General features: G+C 47.7%; 1 protein-coding gene across 3 annotated transcripts in view; it reads left to right on the forward strand.

The window, feature by feature from the left end:
• The window catches only part of slc5a11 (solute carrier family 5 member 11), a 45,644-nt gene extending 27,779 nt beyond the window's left edge, over window positions 1-17,865 (forward strand). For 2 of the 3 annotated variants that reach the window (XM_052022370.1, XM_052022372.1), the window contains exons 14-18: window positions 4,105-4,320; window positions 6,539-6,605; window positions 16,164-16,253; window positions 16,329-16,397; window positions 17,615-17,865. In XM_052022370.1, the coding sequence (XP_051878330.1) occupies window positions 4,105-4,320; window positions 6,539-6,605; window positions 16,164-16,253; window positions 16,329-16,397; window positions 17,615-17,826 (654 nt within the window). In that variant the 3' untranslated portion in view covers window positions 17,827-17,865. The remainder of the gene's footprint in view (window positions 1-4,104; window positions 4,321-6,538; window positions 6,606-16,163; window positions 16,254-16,328; window positions 16,398-17,614) is intronic. The other variant, XM_052022371.1, reaches the window with a different exon arrangement.
• The last annotated feature ends 9,206 nt before the right edge of the window (window positions 17,866-27,071 follow it).

The raw sequence follows: 27,071 nt of genomic DNA on the forward strand, positions 1-27,071 counted from the left end.
CCCCAACCTTCTTTTTCTGGCTTCTGCCCTCTTCCTCTCCAGTCCTGATGAAAGGTCTCGACCTGAAACGTCGACTGTTTATTTCCCTCCATAGATGCTGACCTGCTGAGTTGCTCCAGTGCTTTGTGTGTGTTGCATACACCTTTTTTACCATCCTAGTTACTTGCAGAGAGCTATGGACTTTGACCCTAAGATCCCTCTGTACATTAATGCAGTCAAGGGTCTTGCCATTAACTGTATACTTTCTGCTTACATTTGACCTCCCAAGGTGCAACACCTCACACTAGCTTGGACTAAACTCCATCTGCCATCTCTCTGTCCATATCTATAACTGATCCATAGTCTGCTGTATCCTTTGACAGCCCTCTACACTATCCACAATTCCACCAATCTTTATGTCATCACCACCCATCTACATTTTCATTCAAGTCATTTGGACAAGGACGTACTGCTGAGGCTTTATAAGGTGTTGGTCAGACTGCATTTGGAATATTGTGAGCAATTTTGGGCCCCATATTGGTATTGGTATTGGTTTATTATTGTCACTTGTACCAAGGTACAGTGAAAAGCTTGTCTTACAAACCGATTGTACAGGTCAGTTTATTACACAGTACAGTTACATTCAGTTAGTACAGCAGTTTTCAACCTTTTTCATGCTGTGGACCCCCAGAACATGTCCTTGTTAAATGGCGGACCCCCAAAGTCCACAAAATCAAACAATTGATAATTCATGCATACAACGCTTAAATTACTACACATAGGCCCTATTGAAATAGTGACTAAAATTTACACACTTGAGAACTTTTCGTTTAACAGTGAAGTCACTGGCGTAAATGCATGGTAAGTAAGCAATATTATTAAGGCACACCAACAACATCACTCAGTCTCGTTAACACTACAGTGCACAACAGAATAGTAGTGAGTAGTGAACACTACTGACTACTCTGACTGCACAAATCGAATATTAGGCGGCAGCTTACCAGAAGGGAACACTGTCTAAGTCTCTAAGATTGTCACCTATAACAGATAGAATAGATATGGCTGATTTTCTGAATAGTGGAAAACTGGAGCAAGCAAGTAAGCTACGTCTTTGTAACAGGTCGCTTTTCCATTTTTTTCTTGGCTTGCTTGCAGACCCCCAGGCAACCTGCCGCGGACCCCAGGTTGAAAACCTCTGAGTTAGTACAAAATGCATTGATGTAGTACAGGTAAAAACAGTAACAGTACGGAGTAAAATGTCACAGCTACAGAGGAAGTGCAGTGCAATAAGGTGCAAGGTCATAACAAGGTAGATCGTGAAGTCACAGTCCATCTTATTGTATAAAGGAACCGTTCAATAGTCTTATCACAGTGGGGTAGAAGCTGTCCTTAAGTCTGGTGGTATGTGCCCTCAGGCACCTGTATCTAAGGAAGAATGTGCTGGCCATGGAGAGGGTCCAGAGGAGGTTCACAAAAATGATCCCAGGAATTAAAGGCTTAACATTTGAGGAGCATTTGATGTCTCTGGGCCTGTACTTAGTGGAGTTCAGAAGGATGAGGGGGGATCTCATTGAAACCTTGAAAGGCCTGGATTGAGTGGAAGTGGAGAGGATGTTTCCATTAGTAGGAGAGTCTAGGATCTGAGGGCAAAGCCTCAGGATATAGGGACATTCCTTTAAAACTGAGATGAGGAGGAATTTCTTCAACTAGAGGGTGGTGAATCTGTGGAATTCATTGCCACAGAGGACTGTGGAGGCCAAGTTATTGGGTGTGTTTAAGGCAGAGATTGATAGATTCTTGACTGGTAAGGGGAATTAAAGATTACAGGAAGAAAGTGGGAGAATGGGGTTGAAAAAATCAACCATGATTGAATGGTGGAGCAGACTCAATGGACTGAATGGCGTAATTTTGCTCCTACATCTTATACAGTATCTTATAACTTATATATCACAAACCTTAGAGGTTCCAGCACTGATCCCTGTGGAACACCACAGGTCATGGACCTCCAGCCAGATTAACACCCCTCCACTACCACCCTCTGTCTTCTTGGACCATGTCAGTCTGATTTCCCACACTTCTGGTCTAAGCCCACTTCTCCCTGCCACAGCAAGGGTAGAGTTTCCCTTGTCCTCACCTTCCACCACACCAGACTCTACATTGCAGGGACTTTTACCACCTCCAGTGGGTTCGTCTTTCAGGTTTTCTTCCCCCTCCCCTTTCAGCATTTTGAAAAGACCGCTGCCAAAGTGATTCTCTGATAACTCTTACATATGGCTTTCTCATGGCACCTCTCTGTGCAGAAGAGGTGCAATACCTACCCTTTTAACCTCTTCCATTCCCAAAATCCAGGGATCTAAACTGTTTTCCAGGTGAAGCAGCTCCTCCCAACCTATTGCACTGTATTTGGTGCTCACTGCATGGTCTCTCCACTTTGGAGAAACCAAACACAGATGGAGAGACCACACTGTGTAACATCTCTGTCCAGTCCACAAGGGTGACCCTGAGCTTTTAGTTACCTGTCATGTTAATTGTCCATTCCCACAGTGACACCTCTGTCTTTGGCCTTTTACACTGCTTACTGAAGCCCAAATGAATTTGAGGAACAGTATCTTATATTTCCACTGGGCACATTATAGCCCACAGAACATTAAATTCAACAATTTTAGATAACCAGCTTTTGCAGTTTGTGTCAGATCTGGCCAGTTAGAACATAGAACGTAGAAAACATACAGCACAATTCAAACCCTTCGGCCCACAAAGCTGCGCCGAACATGTCCCTACCTTAGAAATTACTAGGCTTACCCATAGCCCTCTATCTTTCTCAGCTCCATGTACCTACCCAAAAGTCTCTTAAAAGACCCTATCGTATCCGCCTCCACCACCGTTGCCGGCAGCCCATTCCACGCACTCACCACTCTCTGAGTAAAAAACTTACCCCTGACATCTCCTCTATACCCACTCCCCAGCACTTTAAACCTATGTCCTCTTGTGGCAACCATTTCAGCCCTGGGAAAAAGCCTCTGACTATCTACCTGATCAATGCCTCTCATCATCTTATATATCTCTATCAGGTGCCCCCTCATCCTCCGTCGCTCCAAGGAGAAAAGGCCGAGTTCCCTCAACCTGCTTTCATAAGGCATGCTCCGCAATCCAGTCAGCATCCTTGTAAATCTCCTCTGCACCCTTTCTGTGGCTTCCACATCCTTCCTGTAGTGGGGTGACCAGAATTGAGCACAGTACTCCATTTGCGGTGCAAGGTCATCAACCTGTAACGTTAACTCTGTTTTTCTCTCCATAGATGTTGCTTAACCTGCTGAGTATTTCCAGAACCCTCTGCTTATATTTCTGACTTCTGGTATCTGCAGTTTTTCTTTGCTTTAGGATTCTCAGTAGGCAGATTTGTGACAAACTCCCACAGATCCAACAAGAAACAGTCCAGTGTTGAGGATACTTGGGCTGTTTCACATTGCAGTCATTAACTTCACATTATTACTTTGTTCATGCACTAACCATATGCAACAATGCAAATGAGAGAAACTGACCAAGGATCTTGCCCTGGGAATCAGGTGAATGGATTGAAGGCAGTGCTGTGTTAAGGGCGAGTGGAGTAGACATGGCCTATGCTCAGAACAAGTGAGAAATCTTTGTCTAGTAGGTGAAAGTTAATCTGAGCCCTGTCATCTCCTTGGTTCTTCCTCATTTAATGGCTCAAACTTCCAGTCAGCTACTTGTTACTCAGAAAAACTTGTTCATGACTTTTGCATGGTTCGAAGGATCTGACAGGAATGGTGGGCTTTGAAGGCTTGTAATGCAGGTAATGAGCTGCAGTAATGAGGTAACCTGTTTCAGCAAACAACTTCAGCCAGGGCAGCTCCACAGCTCTCCTCTTCAGCAGTGCAGCACCTCTGCAGCTCTGTGCTGGAGCACAGATGATATGTTTCAGATAGTCTGCAGCTCATTGGTGTCAAGATGTGAGCAGGATAACCTGAGCCTTGGTTCAGTGCCTCTCTTGTGGTATTTGGCCATTTTAGTTCTGCATTTGTGATGTTTGAACACAATCCTATGGTGGAGGATGAACCTGTGAATATCTCACTATTTTCCATCTTTCTCTGTTTGTGTGCACAGGGTGCATTCTGGGGCCTCCTCACAGGGATCCTGGTGGGCTGCTGTCGAATGGTTTTGGATTTTATTTACCCGGAGCCTCTGTGTAGCCAACCTGACGAGCGGCCGCTGATCACCAAACATGTTCACTACCTGCACTTCTCCATCCTCCTCTCTGTCTTCACACTGATCATGGTGGTGGCCATCAGTCTCAGCACCACGCCTCCAGACCCTGACAAGGTAAGGGACTTGTTCTATTTACATTCATTCAAAGGATGTGGGCTTCACAGACTGAGCAAGCATTTAATTGCCCATCCCTAATTGCCCTTGAAAAGGTGGTGGTGATCTGCTTTTTTGAGCCATTGCTGTTAGGGAGGGACTTCCGGGATTTTGACCCAGTGATGGTGAAGGAATGGTGACATATTTCCAAGTTAGGATGGTGTGTGGTTTGGAGGGCAACTTCCAGGTGGTGGTGTTCCCTTGCTTCTGCTGCCCTTGTCCTTCTAGCTGGTAGAGGCGGTGGGTTTGGAAGGTGCTGTCTAAGGAGTCTTGGTGAGTTACTGCAGTGCATCCTGCAGATGGTACAAACTGCTGCTACTGTGTGTCGGTGGTGGAGGGAGTGAATGGTTGTGGATGGGGTGCCAATTAAGTGGGCTGCTACGTCCTGTATGGTGTCAAACTTCTTGAGTGTTGTTGATCAAAAAGTTACCACAATCAAAAAGTTACCACAGATGTAAAAACTTGGACCTATTTAGAACAAGAGAGATTTAGAGGCCACCTGTTGAATTCTAGTAACTAAAATGCCTGCTCATTGATAGATTGTATCCTAACAGATGGGCATGAACTGCAGATGTTTTTAAACTGCACGCAAGTATGTGGATATTGGCTTGTTCTTCTCCTGTCCGAGGGTAGTGATCCTTTGGAGGAGAGGAGTGTCTAGGCAGGGTGACCAAACAGCATGATGCATGAGACAGCATTAATGGACCAGCTGGGGTAACAATGTGATTCCAACACCCAGCCAAACATTACATTTTATGTATTTCTTTAAAACACTTCAGACTGTCAATACTGTCTGCCTCCACACTTGAAATGGATGAGGCTGAGAGGTGGAAGGGCTGATCAGGAGCGACCCTGGATGGATGATGGGACTCTGATCAGCAGCTGGTGTTAACCTCTTCTGCTCCCTCATCTGGAAACTCAACCTGCCCCCCTCCCATTACCAAAGCAAAAGCAAAAGTCTCTAACAAAGGCAGAAGATGTTGGAAACACTCAGCAGATCAGGCAGCATCTGTGGAGAGAGAAACAGAGTTAACATTTCAGGTCCTTTGTGAAAACAGGCAAAAATAAAAGATGCAAAAGCTGATAAGTAAATGCAGTGGGTGGGGAAGGGAGAGCGAAAGGACAGGTCAGTGTCAGGGTGGAAGGCAGGAGAGGTTAAAAAGTGAGGGGCAAAGTGATCTGAAAAAAACAAGGCAGAGGTGATAGTGTGGGAAATGACAAACACTGTGTCATTGGCCCATGTTATTTGAAAATTCTCTTTAGATTGGTTGTCCGTAAATAAAAGCAATAAGTTGCATTCATATAGCATCGTTAACACAACAAAATGTCACGAGGAGTGTTACCAAACTCAGGGCAGCATACTGACATAGCTAGTAGTGTGGCTGCCTCACAGCATCAGGGAACCTGGTTCAATCCTGACCTCAGGTGCTGTCCATGTGGAGTTTGCACGTTCTCTTTGAGGCCATATGGATTTTCTTCCAGGTGCTCTGGTTTCCTCCCAGTTCCCAAAGACACATGGGTAGATGAATTGACCAGCGTAGTTTGCCCTTAGTGTAGTTGGGTGGTGGAGATTCAAGGGTCAGATCATAGGTATGTGTGAACATATTATAGGAAAGATAAGTAAGGGACTGGGACTATTGGGATTGTTCTAAGAGATAGCATACACTCCATGGGCCAAATGGCTTCTTTCTACATTGTAGAGAGATTTGAAATATGAAAATTATATACTGGGTCACATCAGGAGGCATTGGGACAGATGACAAGCTTAGTTCATGTATTGAATTTTAGAGGGCATCTTAGGAAGAAATTGAGATCGAGAGACATGGAGGTTTATGTGTTGAATAATTAGAGTCTAGTGCTGGAGAATTACTTTCTGTCTCAGGAAAGATCCTGTTCATCTTTCCAACCTGTATATGAGTTTCTGGAGCTCCATGCACGTCCTTTCTGGCTCTGTGGCCACAAGAAGGAAATCTCCAGCTCTCCCCCTCGGGAGGTGAGTGGGCATGTCTCAGCTAAAGTTCAGTCACACACATATTCCACGAAATCACTGGTTACCTGGAGAGTCAGATGAAAGGCATTCCTTCATCACTGATCTGATGTTGTGAGCCCACATCGTTAATAACAGTATGATCAATATCCTTGCCTATTGTGTTATAACCACTCTTCCTCAATCTTACAGGTTAACCGCTTGACCTGGTTCACCCGTTTTGACGGAACCAATTCTGTGATAGGCCAGAGTGAAACAGGTAAGTCAGAGGGTGAGGGACCCACAGACTTGAGCTGAACCACCTTTACAAAGGACAGGAGTTCACCATGACAGTTGACTGGCACACATGAGGGCCTAACAACGACTGCCACTGAGCTGAGCCCTGAGACAACTTAACATCAGTTTGATGCCTGACATGATGTCACGCTGACAGTTCTCACCCAGTCAGGTGTGAGTAGGTAGGTTGCAGATGTAGGAAAGAAAGTCATACTCCTGACATTTGGAAAATTTCTTCCAGACTCTTTCATTCAAGATTCCAAGTTTTCCCACTGCCCTGGGTGATGAATGGAGGAAGTGATTTTGTTCCTTTCGTTCAAATTTCAGTATCTGGGTGTCATTGGGGAGGCCCGTGTTTAGTGACTGTCCCTAATTTTCATTATTAGTTGCCAATGAGAAGGTGAGGGTGAGTATCCGTTGTAAATCACTACAGTCCTTCTGGTGAATGTGCTCCACAGTGCTGGTAGGGAGGAGCTCCAGGATTTAGACCCAGCCATAGTGAGGGACTGGCGATTTATTTCCCAGTTAGGATGGTGTGTGACTTGGAGGGGAACCTGCAGGTGGTGTTGTTCTCAAGAACCTGCTGTTATTGTCCTTCTTGGTGGTGGAGGTGGCAGGTTTGGGAGGTGTTGTTGGAATAGCCTCGGTAAGTAACTAGGCTACCTAGTTACTTACCTAGGCAGTGTATTTAGTAGATGGTACACATTGCAGACACTGCAGTGGTTGATGGTGTCAGTCAAATGGTCTGTTTAGTCCTGGATGGTGTCAAGCTTCTAGAAAGCCATTGAGGCTGCGCTCATCCAGGCAACTCCTGGCTTGTGCCTTGTAGATGATGAGAAGGCCTTGAGGTGTCAGGAGATGAGTCACTCACTGTCGGATACCCAGCCTCTGATTTGCTCTCAAAACCACAGTAGTTATGTTCCATTGAGTTTCTGATCAATGGTGACCCCTGGTGACCTATGTGGGAGATTCAGCAAGGGTAATGTAATTGAATGTCAAGGATAGGTAGCTAAACTCTCCCTGTTGGAGGTGGTGTTGTGAGTGAGAAAACAGATTCGATGGATCTCAAAAGCAAGGACACTGAACACAGTCTGGCAGTAAATGATTTTATTTACAAAAGACGAGTGTGAGAAAATGGTAACGGGAGTAACACACACACACACATAGTTTAGAACGAGCGTAGGAAAATCGCACCAGGGATAAAATACACACACACATACACAAGGAACTAGGTACATACAATCAAGGAAAAACAATACGATACTCACCACCCCTTGACTCAGTGCAGGTACGGCTCTGTGCTGCTAGGGACACTAACTAAATCGCTCCCAACCCTTTAACAGTGCACACCTCACCAACAATTTCTCTAGCGCCGTTCCATAGTACTCGGTTTGGAGTGAAGCAGGGTGGTCCCTCTAAGGTGGCAAAAGAGAGCAAGCTGAGCACGCGTGGCACCCTTTATAGTGCTGGAGGGCTGGGGCGTCCAGCCCAGGTAATTTACAGGGGGCCAATGGCTCAGTGTCAGCAAGGACTAATCGATTACAAAGGCCAATGGCCCAAGGCCAAGTACAAAGGTACTTAAAGGGGCCAATGGTCAGGTGTGTGCTGATGGGTGGGATGGGGCCAAACCTTGATTAGCAGTGGTGTGTCTTCCGACCAGGTAGTGGGCAGTGCTATCATGTGACAGCCACAATCCTCCACAATACAGTCCACCCCTCGGAAGTCACACCACCCACCAATCATTACATGGAATGCAGTGAAAAGAAAACCCATATATTGTAATAGAAGTCTTACCCTTAACAGACCAATAAATCACAGTAACAACTATTTCCAAGCTTAAAACTACAGTATATGTTAATATACAACACTAATGAAAGGGAGACGTGCTCTTGATAATCTGGCAAGCACAACATAATATACAGACAGCAATAACAATGAGAATGAGAGCAGTAGCCCAGTGGATGACAGTTGCCCACCATCCCCCCAGAGACGCAAACGGCTACCAGTTTCCCCATGAGGTGTCGTGCTGGAGGAGCTGATCCCTTGATTTTTGAATTTTAGTCACTGAGTCCCGAATGTGAGCAGCCAAGTGGGTGATGTTCCTTGACTCATCAGGGATAAATGTGCAGCACTCCTTACCAATCACTGCGCAGGTAACACCATCAGCAGTGAGTAGGTAATCCAGGGCCATTTGATTCTGCAGGGCGACCATCCTGATGGCCGTCAGCTCTGCCGCCGCCCACGTCAGGGTGCCTTCAGTGTATTGCAGTACCACTGCCGTTTTGTTGGCTGGCGTCTCGAGCACCCTGGTCATCTGGATGACCTCATGGGACAATCGGGCCATGCCATATCTGGATAAGGCTATCATCCAAAACCTCTCTGCCTCCATAATGACCCTCTTGTCCCGGTGGCCGCTGTATGCCGGGTGCTCCCCAAGGTCGTCTAGGGAGTGGATGTAGGGCACCACAAACGCTGGAAAGCAGCAACTGTACCAACTTGCAGGGATCCATGGGTAGGCACGGTGGCCGCAAATCCAGTGGGTCCCAGTCAAAGTGCAGGGAACCCCCAGCTTAGCAGCACCATCGGCAGTGGTCACTGGGGCACCCGGGTACCAGTCTCGCCTGCAGTCTCTGTGACTGACTGAAAGGTTGGAACTGTGCTCATTTGGGACCCTGCACCAGCATTACTTCGGTCTGCTTACCAGCTGTGGAATGACCCTGAGAGTCGGGACTCAGGAGGAGGTCAAATTGTAGGGAGGGAAATACCAGTTCCTGAAACACGCAACCCATCGGGGATCGCTGGAAGAGATGTTACCACCCCCAAACAGATATGCCAAAACTTACAGGAGTGAAAAGTCTATGCAAACAGTTCATCTGAAAGTCATCCAGCGGGATCGGCATAAGTGGCAGAGCTTCATCGGCATGTGCTGGGGTTCACACGCAAATCCAGCAATTGGATCTATTAGTGGTGCTGGCAAATTGATAAGTGACTCTGAGGAAGGTGTTGGCAGATGTCCCAATGCCGATCATCGCGGTGAACAGAAGGAATGACTGGAGTAATCCCATTGTCCTGCAAGGGGGGGGGGGGGGTGGTTGAGGAACAGACTCATTCTAGTCGGGTCAGGTGTCGGGTATGCAGAAAAGACAGATTAATGTGACCCGGAATCGCGACCCAACGAGTGTCCCCGGGACCGCATGCGACAACTTCTCCCTTCTGAGGAGGACCTTGTGACTGTCGTACCCATACTCTCCCCGAGTCCTCGGTCTTGGGTGGTTCCGTGTCTTCCAAGTCAGGAGTTGGAGAGTGTGCCAGATGACGGGACAGTGGGGACTCCCCTTGGCCAGTGGGCCGTGTATTCAACTGAACAATGGCCTGCTGCAGCATGCTCAACCACCCCTGCACTGTGCGGGAGGTTGTTAGCGTGCGTAGCTTTTCCTTAAGCAGGCCATTCAAAACCACAGAAGCATAGAACAATACAGCACAATGCAGGCCTTTCGGCCCACCATGTTGTGCCGACCTTTAAACCACACTTAATACTATCTAACCCCTTCCTCCCACATATCCCCCTATTTTAAATTCCTCCATATGCTTATCAACAATCTCTTGAACTTGACCAACATATCTGCCTCCACCACTACCCCAGGCAGTGCATTCCATGCACCAACCACTCTCTGGGTGAAAAACCTCCCTCTGATATCTCCCTTGAACTTCCCACACATTACTTTAAAGCCATGCCCTCTTGTATTGAGCATTGGTGCCCTGGGAAAGAGGCGTTGGCTGTCCACTCTATCTATTCCTCTTAATATTTTGTATACCTCTATCATGTCTCCTCTCATCCTCCTTCTCTCCAAAGAGTAAAGCTCTAGCTCTCTTAGTGTCTCCTCATAATCCATATGCTCCAATCCAGGCAGCATCCTCGTAAATCTCCTCTGCACCCTTTCCAACACTTCCACATCCTTCCTATAATGAGGCGACTAGAACTGGACACACCACTCCAAGTGTGGTCTAACCAGAGTTTTGTAGAGCTGCAGCATTACCTCGCGGCTCTTAAACTCGATCCCACGACTTATGAAAGCCAACATCCCATAAGCTTTATTAACTACCCTATCCACCTGTGAGGCAACTTTCAGGGATCTGTGGATATGAACTCCCAGATCCCTCTGCTCCTCCACACTCCCCAGAATCCTGCCATTAACCTTGTACTCTGCCTTGGAGTTTGTCCTTCCAAAGTGTACCACCTCACACTTCTCCGGATTGAACTCCATCTGCCACTTGTCAGCCCAGCTCTGCATCCTATCAATATCCCTCTGCAGTCTTCGACAGTCCTCCACACTATCCACAACATCACCGACCTTTGTGTCGTCTGCAAACTTGTTAACCCACCCTTCTACCCCCTCATCCAAGTCATTAATAAATATCACGAAAAGTAGAGGTCCTAGAACCGATCCTTGTGGGGCACCACTAGTCACAGCCCTCCAATCTGAATGAACTCCCTCCAACACCACCCTCTGCTTTCTACAGGCAAGCCAATTTTGAATCCACACGGCCAAGCCTCCCTGGATCCCATGCCCTCTGACCTTCTGAAGAAGCCTACCATGTGGAACCTTGTTAAGCGCCTCACTAAAATCCATGTAGACCACATCTACTGCACTACCCTCATCAATCTGCCTGGTCACCTCCTCAAAGAACCCTATCAGGCTTATGAGACATGATCTTCCCTTCACAAAGCCATGCTGGCTGTCCCTAATGAGTCCATGATTCTCTAAATACTCGTAGATCCTATCTCTTAGAATCCTTTCCAACAGCTTACCCACCACAGACGTAAAGCTCACTAGTCTGTAATTCCCTGGACTATCCCTACTACCTTTTTTGAATAAAGGGACAACATTTGCCACCCTCCAATCCTCCAGTACCATTCCCGTGGACAATGAGGACTCAAAGATTCTAGCCAACAGTTCAGCAATCTCCTCCCTCGCCTCGGGGAGCAGCCTGGGGAATATTCCGCCAGGCCCCGGGGACTTATCTGTCCTAATATTTTCTATCAGCTCCAACACATCCTCTCTCTTGATATCTACATGCTCTAGAACATTAACCTTACCAACACTGTCCTCAGCGTCATCAAGGCCCCTCTCTTTGGTGAATACTGAAGTATTCATTGAGAACCTCACCCACTTCCACAGCTTCCAGGCACATCTTCCTACCTTTGTCTCTAATCGGCCCTACCTTAACTCTCGTCATCCTTCTGCTCTTCACGTACGTGAAAAAAGCCTTGAGATTCTCCTTAACCCTACTCGCCAAAGCCTTTTCATGTCCCCTTCTTGCTCTCCTCAGCCCTTTCTTAAGTTCCTTCCTTGCTACTCCATATTCCTCATGAGCCCTATCTGATCTTTGCTGCTTATACCTTATGTATGCTGCCTTCTTCTTCCTAGCTAGTTGTTCCACCTCTCTTGTCACCCATGGTTCCTTCACCCTGCTATTCTTTCTCTGCCTCACCAGGACAAATTTATCCCTAACATCCTGCAAGAGATCCCTGAACAATGACCACATCTCCATAGTACACTTCCCTTCAAAAATATCATCCCAATTTACACTCTCAAGTTCTAGCCTTATAGCCTCATAACTTGCCTTTCCTCAGTTCAGTATCTTCCCGTCTTCTTTGCTCCTATCCTTGTCCATGACAATGCTAAAGGTTAGGGAGCAGTGGTCACTGTCCCCCAAATGCTCACCCACCGAGAGATCTGTCACCTGACCCTGTTCATTACCTAATACTAGATCTAATATGGCATTCCCTCTAGTTGGCCTGTCAACATACTGTGACAGAAATCCGTCCTGGACACACTTAACAAACTCTGCCCCATCTGAACCTTTGGCACTAAGTAGGTGCCAATCAATATTTGGGAAGTTGAAGTCTCCCATGATAACAAACCTGTTATTCTTGCACCTTTCCAAAATCTGCCTCCCAATCTGCTCCTCAGTATCCCTGCTGCTACTGGGGGCCTATAGGATACTCCCAGTAGAGTTACTGCTCCTTTCTTGTTCCTAACTTCCATCCATACTGACTCTAGAGAGGATCCTTCTACATTATCCACCCTTTCTGCAGCTGTTCATTCTCTCAATTAACTCTGATGTCTGTGGGTGATAGGGTATGTGGAACAGCCATGAGATCCCTGCCTCAGCAGCCCAGTTCTGTGCTTTAGCCCCAGCAAAGTGTGAGCCCTGATCAGATTGTACCTCCCACGGGACTCCATAGATGGAGGAGAGGTACTGCAATCCTTTGATGGTGTTATTCTGGTCGGCCCTTTCACAGCGCACTGCCACCAGGACACCCAAGTATATGTTCACCATCATCAGGGTGTACTGTTTTTTCATTTTGGCATGGGAGCAGTCCAATATAATCAATCTGCCATACGCGACCCGCTCCCGTGCTGCGGCAAATGTGACCCGATGGCTCTGCTGGCCAACCTCGTGGCTTCACCTGCTGACAGATAGGGCAGTTAGCAACAGTGGTCTTAAATTGATCCAATATCAGAGCGACCCTGAATTGCTCTGCCTAACGCTGTGTACTGTTGGCCCCTAGATGCCCACTTTTGTGGTGTGCCCATGCAGCTAAAGTACTGAGGTCGGTTTCATCTGGGGAAGCAGTGGCACAGCATATTTGGGCAGCCTGATCCACAGTGGCATTGTGTATAGCCTCATCTATATTTTTGTGGGTATGGACATCCACAAGGTGGACTGAAATTTTTCTATCAGTTGCCTGGTCCCAAATAAAATGCCAGTGTTCCTGTCCCCAGAGGGGCTGTCCATGAATTTCCCACCCCATTTCGTGCCACCAGGCCATCCACACTGCCATACCATTAGCCACTGCCCAAGAGTCGGTACAAATGTGGACCGGCCCGGTGGTGTTCTGTAGGGTAAGTGCTACTGCCGCCAGCTTGGCAAGTTGACTGGACCCACCTGCTCCCTCTTTGGTTAAAATTTTCCCTGTGGCGGGATGAAGTGCCGCCGCTTTCCAATATTACTTCCCTCCTTTTCAGCGGCTGGAGCCATCTGTGAACCAAGCATGCAATTTTTGTTCTGGTCGAGGGAGTCGAAGGGTTGGCCCCAGGACACAGCTGGAATTCGGGTATGTCTGGGGCTGGGTCCTGGGACTGTGGGAAGGACATGACCTGCTCATGGAGGCGGCTGACCCCTTCCAGACCTGCTTGGTCGGCAATATACCATTTCCACTTTACTATAGAGGACCTCTGGGCACGGCCCTCTTTGTGGGTGGAATTGGGAGACTTGACCCAACACCTTATGGGCAGGTGGGGGCGAAGGACAACAGTGCCTGTTTAATGTCTGGTGGCGAGAAACGCCAGATAGCAGGCAAGCAGCTGACACTCGAATGGGCTGTAGCAAGCGGCGGCTTCAGGCAGAGATTTGGTCCAGAAGCAGAGCGGGACTCTGCGCCCTTGGATCTTCTGCCAGAGGCTCCATTCGGCAACCTTATCACTGGCTGAGACTTGTAACTCAAAAAGGGATACCTGCCTGGTGGGGAGCAAGTGGCAGTACTTGCTCAACAGCTTGCTTTGCTGTTTCAAAAGCAACCTGTTGTTCAGGTCCCCATGAGAATGTGGCTTTCTTATGGGAGACCCTATAGAGTGGTCTAAGGAGCATGGTAAGGTGGAGTATATGCTGCCGCCAATAACCTAGGAGGCCCACGAAGCTCTGGGTGTCGGTTTTATTTGAAGGGATGGCAAAATTCAAAATTTTATTCCTGGCAGTCTCAGGAATATCTCATTGGCCTGAGTGCCATTGCATTCCGAGGACCAAGACATTCTGGCTGGAGCCCTACACCTTATCAATATTAATGGCCTAGCCCCGTTCCCTGAGGGAGGAGATTAGCATATGAAGGGCCTCTGAGACAATGGTCTCAGACGGACCTTGTAGGAGGATTTCATTGATCTAATGGACAATTGACACCTTTGGGGAGAGTTGAATGCGTTGTGAATCGCAGGAGATTAAACCGTGGCAGGTAGTGGGGCTGCGAACATAGCCTTGAAGTAGGCGACGGAATGTATATTGTCTCCCGGCCCTTGTCTCCTGGTCTTGGGAATCATGATGGAGGGGAATGGAAAAGAAAGCATTTGCTAAGTTGTAAATGGAAATAAACATTGTTCAGTCATTGGTGAACTTCCCCACTTCTGATCTGATAATGGAAGGAAGGTAGGAAGGTCATTGATGAGGCAGCCGAAGATGGTTGGTCCCAGGACACTGCCCTGAGAACTCCTGCAGTGATGTCTGGGGCTGGATGATTGATGTAGACAATCACAACTCTCTTCTTCTGTGTGAGATCTGATTCCAACCACTGGAATGTTGTCCCCTTGATGCCCACCAACTTCAGTTTTACAAGGGCTCCTTGATGTCATACAGAACCAAGCTCTGCCTTGGTGTCAAGGGGAATCATTCTCACTCACTTCTGGAGTTCAGCATTTTGGTCCCTGTTTGGCCATGATGAGGTCTGGCTGAGTGGTCCTAGTGAAGCCCAAACTGGGTGTCAGGGAGTCAGTTACTGATGATGTGCTTTTAACACTGTTGATGATAACTTTCATCACTCTATTGATGATTGAGATTAGACTTTTGGGCAGTAAGTTCTCCTGTTTTTTGTGAAAAGGGCATACCCATGCAATTTTCCCCGGTGTAGGTAGAATATAGTCTTAATGGTAGGACTCTTGAAAGTGTGGAGGATCAGAGGGATCTTGGGGTCCGAGTCCATAGGACGCTCAAAACGGCTGTGCAGGTTGACTCTGTGGTTAAGAAGGCATATGGTGTATTGTCCTTCATCAATCGGGGAATTGAATTTAGGAGCCGAGAGGTATTGTTGCAGCTATATAGGTCCCTGGTCAGACTCCACTTGGAGTACTGTGCTCAGTTCTGGTCGCCTCACTACAGGAAGGATGTGGAAGCCATAGAAAGGGTGCAGAGGAGATTTACAAAGATGCTGCCTGGAATGCGGAGCATGCCTTATGAAAGCAGGTTGAGGGAACTCGGCCTTTTCTCCTTGGAGCGACGGAGGATGAGGGGGGACCTGACAGAGGTATATAAGATGATGAGAGGTATTGATTGGGTAGATAGTCGGAGGCTTTTCCCCAGGGCTGAAATGGTGGCCACAAGAGGACATAGTTTTAAGGTGCTGGGGAGTAGGTAATAGGAGATGTCAAGGGTAAGTTTTTTTACTCAGAGAGTGGTGAGTGCATGGAATGGGCTGCCAGCAATGGTGGTGGAGGCGGATATGATAGGGTCTTTTAAGGGACTGTTGGATAGGTACATGGAGCTGAGAAAAATAGAGGGCTATGGGTAAGCCTAGTAATTTCTAGGGTAGGGACATGTTCGGCACAGCTTTGTGGGCTGAAGGACCTGAATTGTGCTGTAGTTTTTCTATGTTTCTATGTTCTGAAGTGCAGCTTTGAAGGGACAGTTTAGGTAGCCTAGAATGGGTTACAAGCAGTGTCATGTTACTAGAAAACTTTCATAATAATCAACTGTATGTTTCTTGCATCAGTTGCTCCAAGATTTGGGGTGAGACGATCTGAAGAAGATAACAAGAACCAAGAGGGAATCAGCAACACAAACAAACTCAACCTGTCAACAGGTAGGCACACACACTCACATTACTTTGGCACATAATGCAGAAGGATCATAACTGATATCGAACCCTCTCATCTAGACCAATTTGAAGAAGTTAAGATTGATTCAGAGAAAATCACCATCATGAGCCATGTCAACATCCCAGCAGGTAACGAATACTCTGTGATAACATCTTTGTATTAAAACCGCCTTATCAATTTCTACCAGCACATCTACATCATTATAATGTGAACCTAGACTCTGAAATTTCAAATCATTTTCAGCCTGGTTTGTGCAAATTTAGTGTGTCGGTTTCATGGCAGTCGGTTTGGGCTGTAGTTCCACCCGCTCTCCTGTCTTGTGGGATAGTGGGATTTCCTGGATTTATGCTTGCGGTGCATTAGTGTGCCAGAAGTTAATGGCACAGCTGCTGCAAGTAAAATGGCCTTTCAATGAAGAAGAGTGAGTCCTCCCCCACATTAACTATACTCTCAACACACATTACATGAGGATCTCTCTGAGGAATGTACTCTGGAAGTGATAGTGGAGGACTCTCTGTCACCCACTGCACTGCATAGTTTGTGAATAAAGGAGTGATTTTTGGAATACAGACAATTCATTAGGGAGTGGGGGAGTCAGTCACGATGTAGGGGACCGTATTCTTCATCAGACTGATGCACTTTTGTCTGGTCATAAGAAACTTCCATCCTTCAAATTGACCTTTCTGTCTCTGAAACACAAACATGAATGGTGGAAAAGCTCATCCAGTCAGGGAGCGTCTGTGGAAACCAGTCAACATTCCAGGTCGAAGATCCTTCATTAAAACAGAAAATGAGGAAGCAAGTTAGTCTAAGTAACAGAGATGGTGGGTGGGGGGGGGGGGGCAGTAAGTGGTACAAAGGGAATGTCAGTAATGAAATGATAGACAGCCATTGAATGGACAGTTAAGCTCCTTTGTATCAGAACCGGCCATCTGAACATCCCATTCTTTATTTGTATATCCTGGTCTGCTCAGCACATCCCAGTGAACCAGACGGTACAAAATCACCCAGACCTCACAACATTACATGGACCCAGAAGCCCAACTGTCCGTTCAATGACAGTACATTATTTCACCCTTAGTCGTTCCCCTTGTTGCACCCACTGCCCACTCCCACCTTCTCTGTACTTAGACTGACTTGTTTTCTCTCTTTCTCAGTTCTGATGAAGGGTCTTCCACCTGAAACATTAACTGGTTTCTCTTTCCACAGATAGTGATCAATTGGCTTGAGTTCGTTCAGCACTTCTGTTTGTGTTTCAGATTCCATCATCTGAATCTTTAGTTTTCCACTTCTGTCCCTGACCTGCTAGACAACTTCCTGTAGTGAGCTGCGTTCTCTCCTGCAGGTGAATCGGAGAAGCAAAGGTCGAAGCTGATTTCATTTCTGCTGTGGTTCTGTGGGATGGATAAGAAGGAAGAAGCAGATAGCCCTACATCGACCGAAGCTCTAGACAACACACACTTGCTCAAAGAGGAATCTTGCATGCGTTATTTCATTAATGCTAATTTAATCGTCTGCTTGAGTGCTGCTGTGTTTCTCTATGCTTATTTTGCTTAAAAGAATGGAATGATGCAATGTTTCTTACATTTATACTCCAGTAAAATTGTTACAAATCTAAAAATGAACTAGATTCATTTTTACCATTGGTAGAATCCATGAAAGGTAATGTAAGACCTGCCTTTATATATCTGCTTGCACAGCCACTGGACAACCTGGGGACAACCAGGGGACATGCTGGCCTAAGTGCCCAGGCTGTCCTCCCACAAGTAGCCGTCTGATGGGGACCAGGTGATCAGTTTATGTGAAGTGAAGCAGGAGACCTGGAAAGACTGAGTGGCTCTGGCCAGGAGAGGACGATGAAGCACAAAATAGACTGCGAAAGAAACTCAGTGAGCCAGGCATCATCTGTGGAGGGAAATGAAGAGTCAACGTTTCAGGTCAAGATCTTTCATCTGGACTGAAAGAGTAGAGGGGAGATTGCCAGTATAAAGAGATGAGGGGTAGGGGTGGGGCAAGAGCTAGCAGGTAGTAGGTGGATTCAGGTGAGGGGGGGTGATAGGCAGGTGCAGGAAGGGAGAATGGAAATGGTGACAGAAGCCGGGAGGTGATGGGTGGAGGCAAAAAAGGGCTGCAGATGATGGAATCTGATATGAAAGGAAGGTGGAGCATGGAACTAAATAAGGGAGGTGGGGACGGCAGATGAGAACAGTGGAGGGAGGGGACCCAGTGGGAGGAGTGTGTGGGTGATGGGCGGGGGTGGAGGAGGGCAAAGAAACTGGGTTACTGGAGGTTGGGGCAAGTGGGGTCTGTGTAAGAGGAACTGGGTAGATCAGGAGGAGAGAGCAGGTTACCTGAAATTGGAGAATTTCTGGACATGGGGGTCAAGATGGAGTTGAGATATGAGGAGATGAGTTTGGTAAGGCAGGAGCAGGCAGAAACTATGGGCCTACCAGGTCAGCCTTGTTTGTGAACCTTTGGTATGAAATAGAAATGGGCAGTGTGGGGTTGGGGAACAATCAGGTTGGAGGCTGTCCTTGACGATCTCCTCAAGTATTGAGATCTGTGATGGTATAGAGACAGTGCACTGATGATTGTTGGTGGGATCATGGTCAAGGGATGATGAAGCAGATGATACATCTACAGGAGATGTAACTAGATGGAGATGAGTGAGAACGGAGGAAATAGAGTTAAAACTCAATGCAAGGATTGTGAGATACAAAACAGTGCAGTTGGAAATCTGAAATAAAAGAAAACACTGGGAGCTCAGCAGGTCAGGTAGCATCAGTGGAGAGTGAAAGAGTTAATGTTCTAGTCAATGACCTTTCATCAGAATTGGCCTGTTCTGACACAAACTGGGAAGGTTGGTAATCTGAACTCAATGTTGAGTGCCTAAATGGGAGGTGCTATTCCTTGAGGTTTCATTAAGCTTTGGGAGACAGAGACTCAGAGACTCAGGGACTCAACTGGAAGCTCAGGAGGAACAGAACAAAGACGTTCTCACTGTGGTCACCCAATCTATGTTTACTTTCTCCAATGTTGAGGAGATCACATGGTGAACAATGAATGCAGTACATTAGAATTGCTTCACCTGGAAGGACTGTTTGGGTTACTGATTGGTGGGAGGGGCAGAGGTGAAAGGACAAGTGTTGCATCTGCTGATGGTGGAAAGTTGCCACGAGAAGGGAAAATGGAAGAGTGAACTTGGAGTCGTGGATGAACACATTCCTCTGAGAGCCTGAAAGGGTCATTTTCCAATTTTTGTATCAGCAGACACAGCAGACAATGGGGTGCTTCAGCCACTGGTGCTTGCTTACAACTATTTATAACCTATATTGGTGATAGATGAAGGAACTGAGTGTACTGTAGCCAAATTTGCTGAAGGAGGTCACAATGAACCTGCAGAGGGTTATGGATAGGTTCAGTGAGTGAGCAAGAAGTTGGCAGATGGAGTTTAATGTGGGAAAAGATGAGATTATCCACTTTGGAAGGAGGAATAAAAAAGCAGATTATTATTTAAATTGAGTGATACCACAAAGTGTTGTGGTATGAGGTAATTTGGAGGTATGAGACACAAAGGGCTGGCATGTAGTACATCAAGTAACTAAGGCTAATGCAACATTTGTCTTTATTGCAAGAAGTGTGGAGTATACAAGTCAGGAAATCTAGATGCAACCTTACAGGCACTGTGTACAGTTTTGGTTTTCCATATTTAACAAATGATATACCTGCACTGGAGGTAGTGTAGAGAAGATCTACTGGGCAAACACCTGGGTTAAAGAGCTGACATATGATGGGAGGGTGAGCAGGCCAGACCTGTACTCACTAGAGTTTAGAAGAATGAGAGGCTTAAGAGACTGCAGATGCTGGAATCTGGAGTGAAAAACAAATTGCTGGAGGAACTTAGTTGGTCAGGCAACATCTCTGGAGGGAAATGTACGGATGACATTTCAGGTGGAGACCTTTCAGAAAAATGAGAAGTGATCTGACTGAAATTTCAGATTCTGAGGGGGATTGACAAGGTGGATGCTGAGAGGGTGTCTTCCCTAGTGGGGCATCAAGAACTGGAGGCTTTGGTTTCAGAATATGGGGGGATCCATTTAAGAAAGAGAAGAGGAGGAATTTGTTCTCTCAGGGGAGCTGTGACTGGAGCTCTCCACCCCCAGAGTTGTGTAGACACAGAATCAGTGAATATAGTCAAGGTAGAGACTAACAGATATTTGAAGTATTATGTAAGTATGAAGATATATGTAAGTATTACAGGGAGAGCAGCAACATGGTATTGAGGCTAATATTAATCAGTTGTGTTCTTAGCGAATGGTGGATCAGGCTCAAGGGGCTATCAAGACCATTGCTGTTCCTCTTATATTCTTATGAAGGGGAGGGGAAGATGTGTCGCTGGTGGGATCACACTGAGTATGGCAGAAATGATGGAGCAGGCTCTGTGGAAAGTTAAGGCTGGGAAGTGAGGGGAAGGGAAACCTGTCCTTGCTCTGGGTGGGAGCAGCAGGAAATTGAACAGATGGGGTTGGGAGCCTTGTCTTCTATGATGGAGGGGAAACCACAGAAAAAGAAAAGGAAGGCACGCTTGGAAGCTCTGATGTGGAAGATCTCATTACCAGAACAGATACGACAGAGCCAGAGAGAATGGGAAAATGGAAGAGAGTCCTTCCAGGAAGCAGGGTGTGAGGAGGAATGATCGAAATATCTGTGGGAGGCAGTGGGCTTGTAATGGATTTTGGGCACTAACCTATCCCCTGAGGTAGCGGTAGAGAGGTCGTAAAGGAAGGGACAGATCAGAGAGCAAGACGGAAATTGGCAGCAAAGGTGATGAAAGCTTTGGGTACAGGTAACAGCACCAATACAGTTGGTGTAAGGAGCTGAGGGAGAAAGCCTGAGGAGGGCCGAGTCCTGAAGAGAGGTTGTGACATGACAAGGTAGTCCTGTTTCCCTCTCTGTTAGTATGGGGCTAATTACCTTTCCTCAAGCATCACTTCATTCCAAGTCAGATCCCTGGGAATTTGTCCAGTCTGCCCTTGGGATGTGCAGAGCAGTCAGGGAGAAGAGCAGAAGTGATGGCTCCAATTGTTGGTCAGCACTTAGTTATCCATCATGGAGAAGGGTATAGCTTTTATCTAAAACAGGACTCCAGCCCATAGACTCTCAGACAGCAGAACTTGTGCAAACCAAAATCAGCCATGAACAATGACAGTTGGAGGCAAGAGAGGAGAGACATGTTAAAGAAATGAACAACAAGGAGACAAACTGGAGGATCCGGGGAGAGTCACAGACAGAATTAAGGGAATCGGTGACAGTTACAGACAGAACAGGAGGGACGGGGGGAGTCACACAGGGGAATGGAGGATTCAGTGACAGTCACAGGCAGAAAGAGAAGGATGAGTACAGGTGTAGACAGGAATGGAGAGATTGGTAAGAGCTACAGGCAAAATTGGAGGGACAGGTGAGAGTTACTGGTGGGAATGGAGAGCTAGGTGACAATGAGGAAACGTGAGTTAGATGTGTTACTGATGAGAATGTTGGAAGAAGACATGAACTCTAAAATATGAAATAATATTCTGATAAAGGTATATACAATTATAAGAGGCATAAATAGAGTGGATAGAATCTTTTTCCGTGGTAGGGGTATCAAAAACAAGAGGGCTGAGGTTTAAGGTGAGGGGCAGGAATTTTAAAGGGGATCTAACCTCTCGGACCTTGTCCCGCTGCATTGCTCTAGTGCCTCATCCTCAGCTGGCTACAGGGACTCTCAGGAGTGAGAAATTTCAGATCACCACCCTCTCCCTTTCACATGTGGCTGCACCTTACTGTTTCGATTTGTTTCTATTTTCCCTCTTCTCTAACTGCCAGTTCATACAGTGGTTGTTACCTTGACAACCTGTCCCCTCTACCCTCCCCACCTCTGCAGCTTAAACCTCACACGTTTTATCACATTCCTCACTGTTGAAGGGACCTGGATCTGGAATGTCGGCTCTGTGACTCTCCTCCATAGACGCTGCCTGACCGTCAGGAATTTCTTCTGCTTTCTGGTTTTGTTATAGAAAAACATTGGGGGGGGGGGAATAAAAGCAGGGTTTTGCCTTATTTCCCTTGGATCAGGGTTGTTGTCACCTCATGGGTGTGGGCAGTGGGAGGGTGTGGGCAGTGGGATGAGAGGGGTGTGGGCAGTGGGGGGTGTGGACAGTGGGGGGGGGTGGGCTGTGGGGGGTGTGGGCAGTGAGGGGTGTGGGCAATGGAAGGGGGTGTGGACAGTGAGGATGGTGTGGGCAGTGGGGGATGTGGACAGTGGGAGGGGGTGTGGGCAGTGGGCGGTATGGACAGTGGGAGGGGGTGTGGGCTGTGGGGGGAGTGTGGGCAATGGGTGTGGTGTGGGCAGTGGGGGGAGTGTGGGCTGTGGGGGGTGTGGACAGTGGGTGTGGTGTGGGCAGTGGATGAGGTGTGAGCTGTGGGGGTTGTGGTCTGCGGGGTGTTGTCTGTGGGGGTGTGTGGACAGTGGGAGGGGGTGTGGGCTGTGGGAGTGTTATGGGCAGTGAGGGGTGTGGGCAATGGAAGGGGGTGTGGTCAGTGGGGGGTATGGACAGTGGGAGGGGTTGTGGGCTGTGGGGGGTGTGGGCAATGGGTGTGGTGTGGGCAGTGGGGGTTGTGGGTTGTGGTGGGTGTGGTCTGTGGGGGATGTGGACAGTGGGTGTGGTGTGGGCTGTGGGGGCGTGTGGACAGTGGGTGTGGTGTGGGCTGTGGGGGCGTGTGGACAGTGGATGTGGTGTGGGCTGTGGGGGCGTGTGGACAGTGGATGTGGTGTGGGAGTAGGTGTAGTGTGGGCTGTGTGGGTTGTGGTCTGCAGGGTGTGGTCTGTGGGGGGGTGTGGACAGTGAGAGGGGGTGTGGACAGTGGGGGTGGTGGGCTGTGGGGGCTGTGGGCTGTTGGGGGGGCGGTGGGCTGTGGGGGGGTGTGGGCAATGGGTGTGGTGTGGGCAGTGGGGGGTGGGGATTGTGGTCTGTGGGGTCTGTGGGCAGTGGGGGGCGGTGGGCTGTGTAGGATGTGGGCAGTGGGGGTTGTGGACAGTGGGGGGGTGGGCTGTGGAGTGTGGGCTGTGGGAGGGGGTGTGGGCTGTGGGAGGGTGTTGGGCAGTCGGGGGAGGTGGTGGGCTCTCTGTGTTGGGGGGGCGTTGATTTTGCATCTTGATTGGAAGCCAATCAGAGGAGGCAGATTTAAAATTGGCGGCAGGGAATGGAGCATCCGGCAGCCAATCAGCTTGGAGCGGTGGAATGTTGAGGGCAACTGCCACCAACTGCCGTAGGGACAGAGTGGAGGGATCAGCAGTGGAGATCCGGCACCTCCACCCTCAGCCTGACCGGACTGCTGGCACTGAGCACCAACAAACACATATCTGTAACATCTGGCAGTGGGCCGGTGAAGGAGTGAATACCTCACTCGTGGTAGGCTACAATCAAGGCGCAGAGCCTGCTCACCAGCCCCCAGCAGCTCTGAAGGTAACAGCATCCTGCCCTCCTTCCCCACAGTCGGTATCGGGCAGGCAGTCATGCCTGAGCCGATTGCCTGCCCCTCTTCCAGGGTTACATTTGTGTCCGTGTGTCTGTGGAGAAGGACCACGCGGTATCCATTGGGAGCCTTCTGGGACCAGTGGGTGCCACAAGGACTCAAGTGTGTTCTGAATAGAGATGTCTGTGTTGCAATTTGAAATTATTGACTGTAAATAGAGTGAATCATGGAATACTGTAGTATTATAATATTGTGATGCTGTAGTCACTGAATAAACCACCTTTGAAAAAAGTGAAAAACAGTTGGTGTCAGCCCTTTGAACAACTTCTCAGGTGAGCCAATAGGACAGAAACAGACCTCCATCCCGTGGACTCCACCCGCTGGTGACATGACCAGAGGCTTGGCCCAGGAGGTGGATGTTGAAGGCTGGGGAGGACAAGATAGTTCACCAGTAATCAGCTGAGAGAGCCCAAGTGATGCATAATGATCCCTCACATCCTACTGTCGGAGACCAGCTGCACTGATCATAGCACATCAGTAAGTGGATCCTCGTCCGATTTCTGGAACGGATGATTATAGGTGTTTACACAGGGGTGCTGCTCACTCTAACACTTCTTATGGGATGTGAACTTCATTTGTACTCTGCTGGAATGAGTGGGGATTTTCACACCTGGAGGGGACATCCCTGCCAACTCTTCTCGTGGTGATCCTGGCTGGTCTCCTGGCACATAGGAAATCAATCCTTTCTGGTGTTGATCTCACTGATGAGAATGCCAGGTTTCCTTCGCTAGGTTTAGGGGCTTCATCCATCCACCCTGCAGCCCCTGTCTCCTCCACAGCAGCCACAGCGTCTTGCAGCTGTTTGTCTGCCATGGGGAGTGTTCCTTTAAGGGTCACTGCCCTGGTCAGATTGGTGCCCAGGAAGCTGCTGGAAGTATGTTTTCATAGAGAATAGAACATAGAACACTACAGGACAGTACAGGTCCTTCGGCCCACAATGTTGTGCCGACATTTTATCCTGCTCTAAGTTCTATCTAACCCTTCCCTCCCACATAGCTCCCCATTTCTCTATCATTCATGTGTCTATCTAAGAGTATCTTAAATGTCCCTAATGTAGCTGCCCCCACAACCTCTACATGCACCCACAACTCTCTGTGTAAAAAACTTACCCCTGACATCCCTCTTATATCTTCCTCCAATCACCTAAAAATTATGTCCCCTCGTGTTTAGCCATTGTCTCCTTGGGAAAAGTCTCTGACTGTCCAATCGATCTATGCCTCTTATCATCTTGTACACCTCTATCAAGTCACCTCTCATCCTCCTTCTCTCCAAAGAGAAAAACCCTAGCTCACTTAACCTATTCTCATAAGACATGCTCTCCAATCCAGGCAACATCCTGGTAAATCTCCTCTGCACCCTTTCTAAAGCTTCCACATCCTTCCTATAATAAGGCAACCAGAACTGAACACAATACTCCAAGTATGATCTGACCAGAGTTCTACAGAGCTGCAACATCACATCGCGGCTCTTGAACTCAATACCCTGACTATAGAAGGCCAACATTCCATACACCTTCTTAACAACCTTATCGACCTGCGTGGCAACCTTGAGGGATCGATGGACATGGAGCCCAAGATCCCTCTGTTCTTCCACACTACTAAGAGTCCTGCCATTAACTTTGTATTCTGCCTTCACATTCAGTCTCCCGAAGTGTATCACTTCACACTTATCCGGGTTGAACTCCATCTGCCACTTCTCAGCCTAGCTCTGCATTCTATCAATATCCTGTTGTAATCTACAGCAACCTTCTACAATATCCACTGCACCACCAACCTTTGTATCATCAGCAAACTTACTAACCCACCCTTCCACATCCTCATCCAAGTCATTTATAAAAATCATAAAGAGCAGGGGTCCCAGAACAGATCCCTCAGAACACCACAGGTCGCCGACCTCCAGGCAGAATATGCTCCATCTACCACCACGCTCTGTCTTCTATGGGCGAGCTAATTCTGAATCCACACAGCCAAGTTTCCCTGGATCCCATATCTCCTGACTTTCTGAATATGCCTTCCATGAGGAACCTTATCAAACGCCTTACTAAAATCCATGTACACCACATCCACTGCTCTACCTTCATCAATGTGCTTTGCCACATCCTCAAAGAATTCAATCAGGCTTGTGAGGCATGACCTGCCCCTCACAAAGCCATGCTGACTGTCCCTAATCAGCCTATGCATCTCTAAATGCCCATAAATCCTGTCTCTAAGAATCTTCTCCAGTAATTTGCCCACCACTGAAGTAAGACTCACTGGTCTGTAATTCCCCTACTCCCTTTCTTAAACAAAGGAACAATATTTGCAACCCTCCAATCTTCTGTCACTACTCCTGTGGCCAGTGAGGATGCAGAGATCATTGCCAAAGGTGCAGCAATCTCTTCCCTCGCTTCCCGTAATAACCTTGGATATATCCCATCCGGCCCCGGTGACTTATCTATCCTAACGTTTTTCAAAAGTTCTAGCACATCCTCTTTCCTCACGTCAACATGCCCTAGCGTATCAGCCTGTCGTACGCCATTCTCACAAACGTCAAGGTCTCTCTCACTGGTGAATACTGAAGCAAAGTATTCATTAAGGACCTCCCCTACCTCCTCTGACTCCAGGGCATGTTTCCTCTTTTATCCCTGATCGATCCTACCCTCACTCTAGTCATCCTCTTATTCTTCACATACGTGTAGAACACCTTGGGGTTTTCCTTGATCCTACTTGCCAAGAACTTTTCATGTCCCCTTCTAGCTATCCTAAGTCCATTCTTAAGCTCCCTCCTGGCTACCTTGTAACTCTCCAGAACCCTGTCTGATCCATGCTTTCTAAACCTCAGGTAAGCTTCTTTCTTCCTCTTGACAAGATATTCTATATCTCGTGTCAACCACCGTTCCTTCACTCTACCATCCTTACCCTGCCACAATGGGACAAATCTATCCAGAACCACATGCCAGATTTCCTTAAACAACCTCCACATTTCCACTGCGCACTTCCCTAAGAACATCTGTTCCCAATTTACGCTTCCAAGTTCCTGCCTAATAGCATCATAATTCCCCCTCCCTGAGTTAAATACTTTCCCATATCGTCTGCTCCTATCCCTCTCCAAGGCTATGGTAAAGGTCAAGGAGTTATGGTCACTATCTGCAAAATGCTCTCCCGCTGAGAGATCTGAAACCTGATCAGGCTCATTGCCTAGTACCAAGTCCAGTATGGCCTCTCCTCCAGTTGGCATGTGCACATACT

This window comes from Pristis pectinata, chromosome 8 (assembly GCF_009764475.1).
Source record: "Pristis pectinata isolate sPriPec2 chromosome 8, sPriPec2.1.pri, whole genome shotgun sequence".
Taxonomy (NCBI): Eukaryota; Metazoa; Chordata; class Chondrichthyes; order Rhinopristiformes; family Pristidae; genus Pristis; species Pristis pectinata.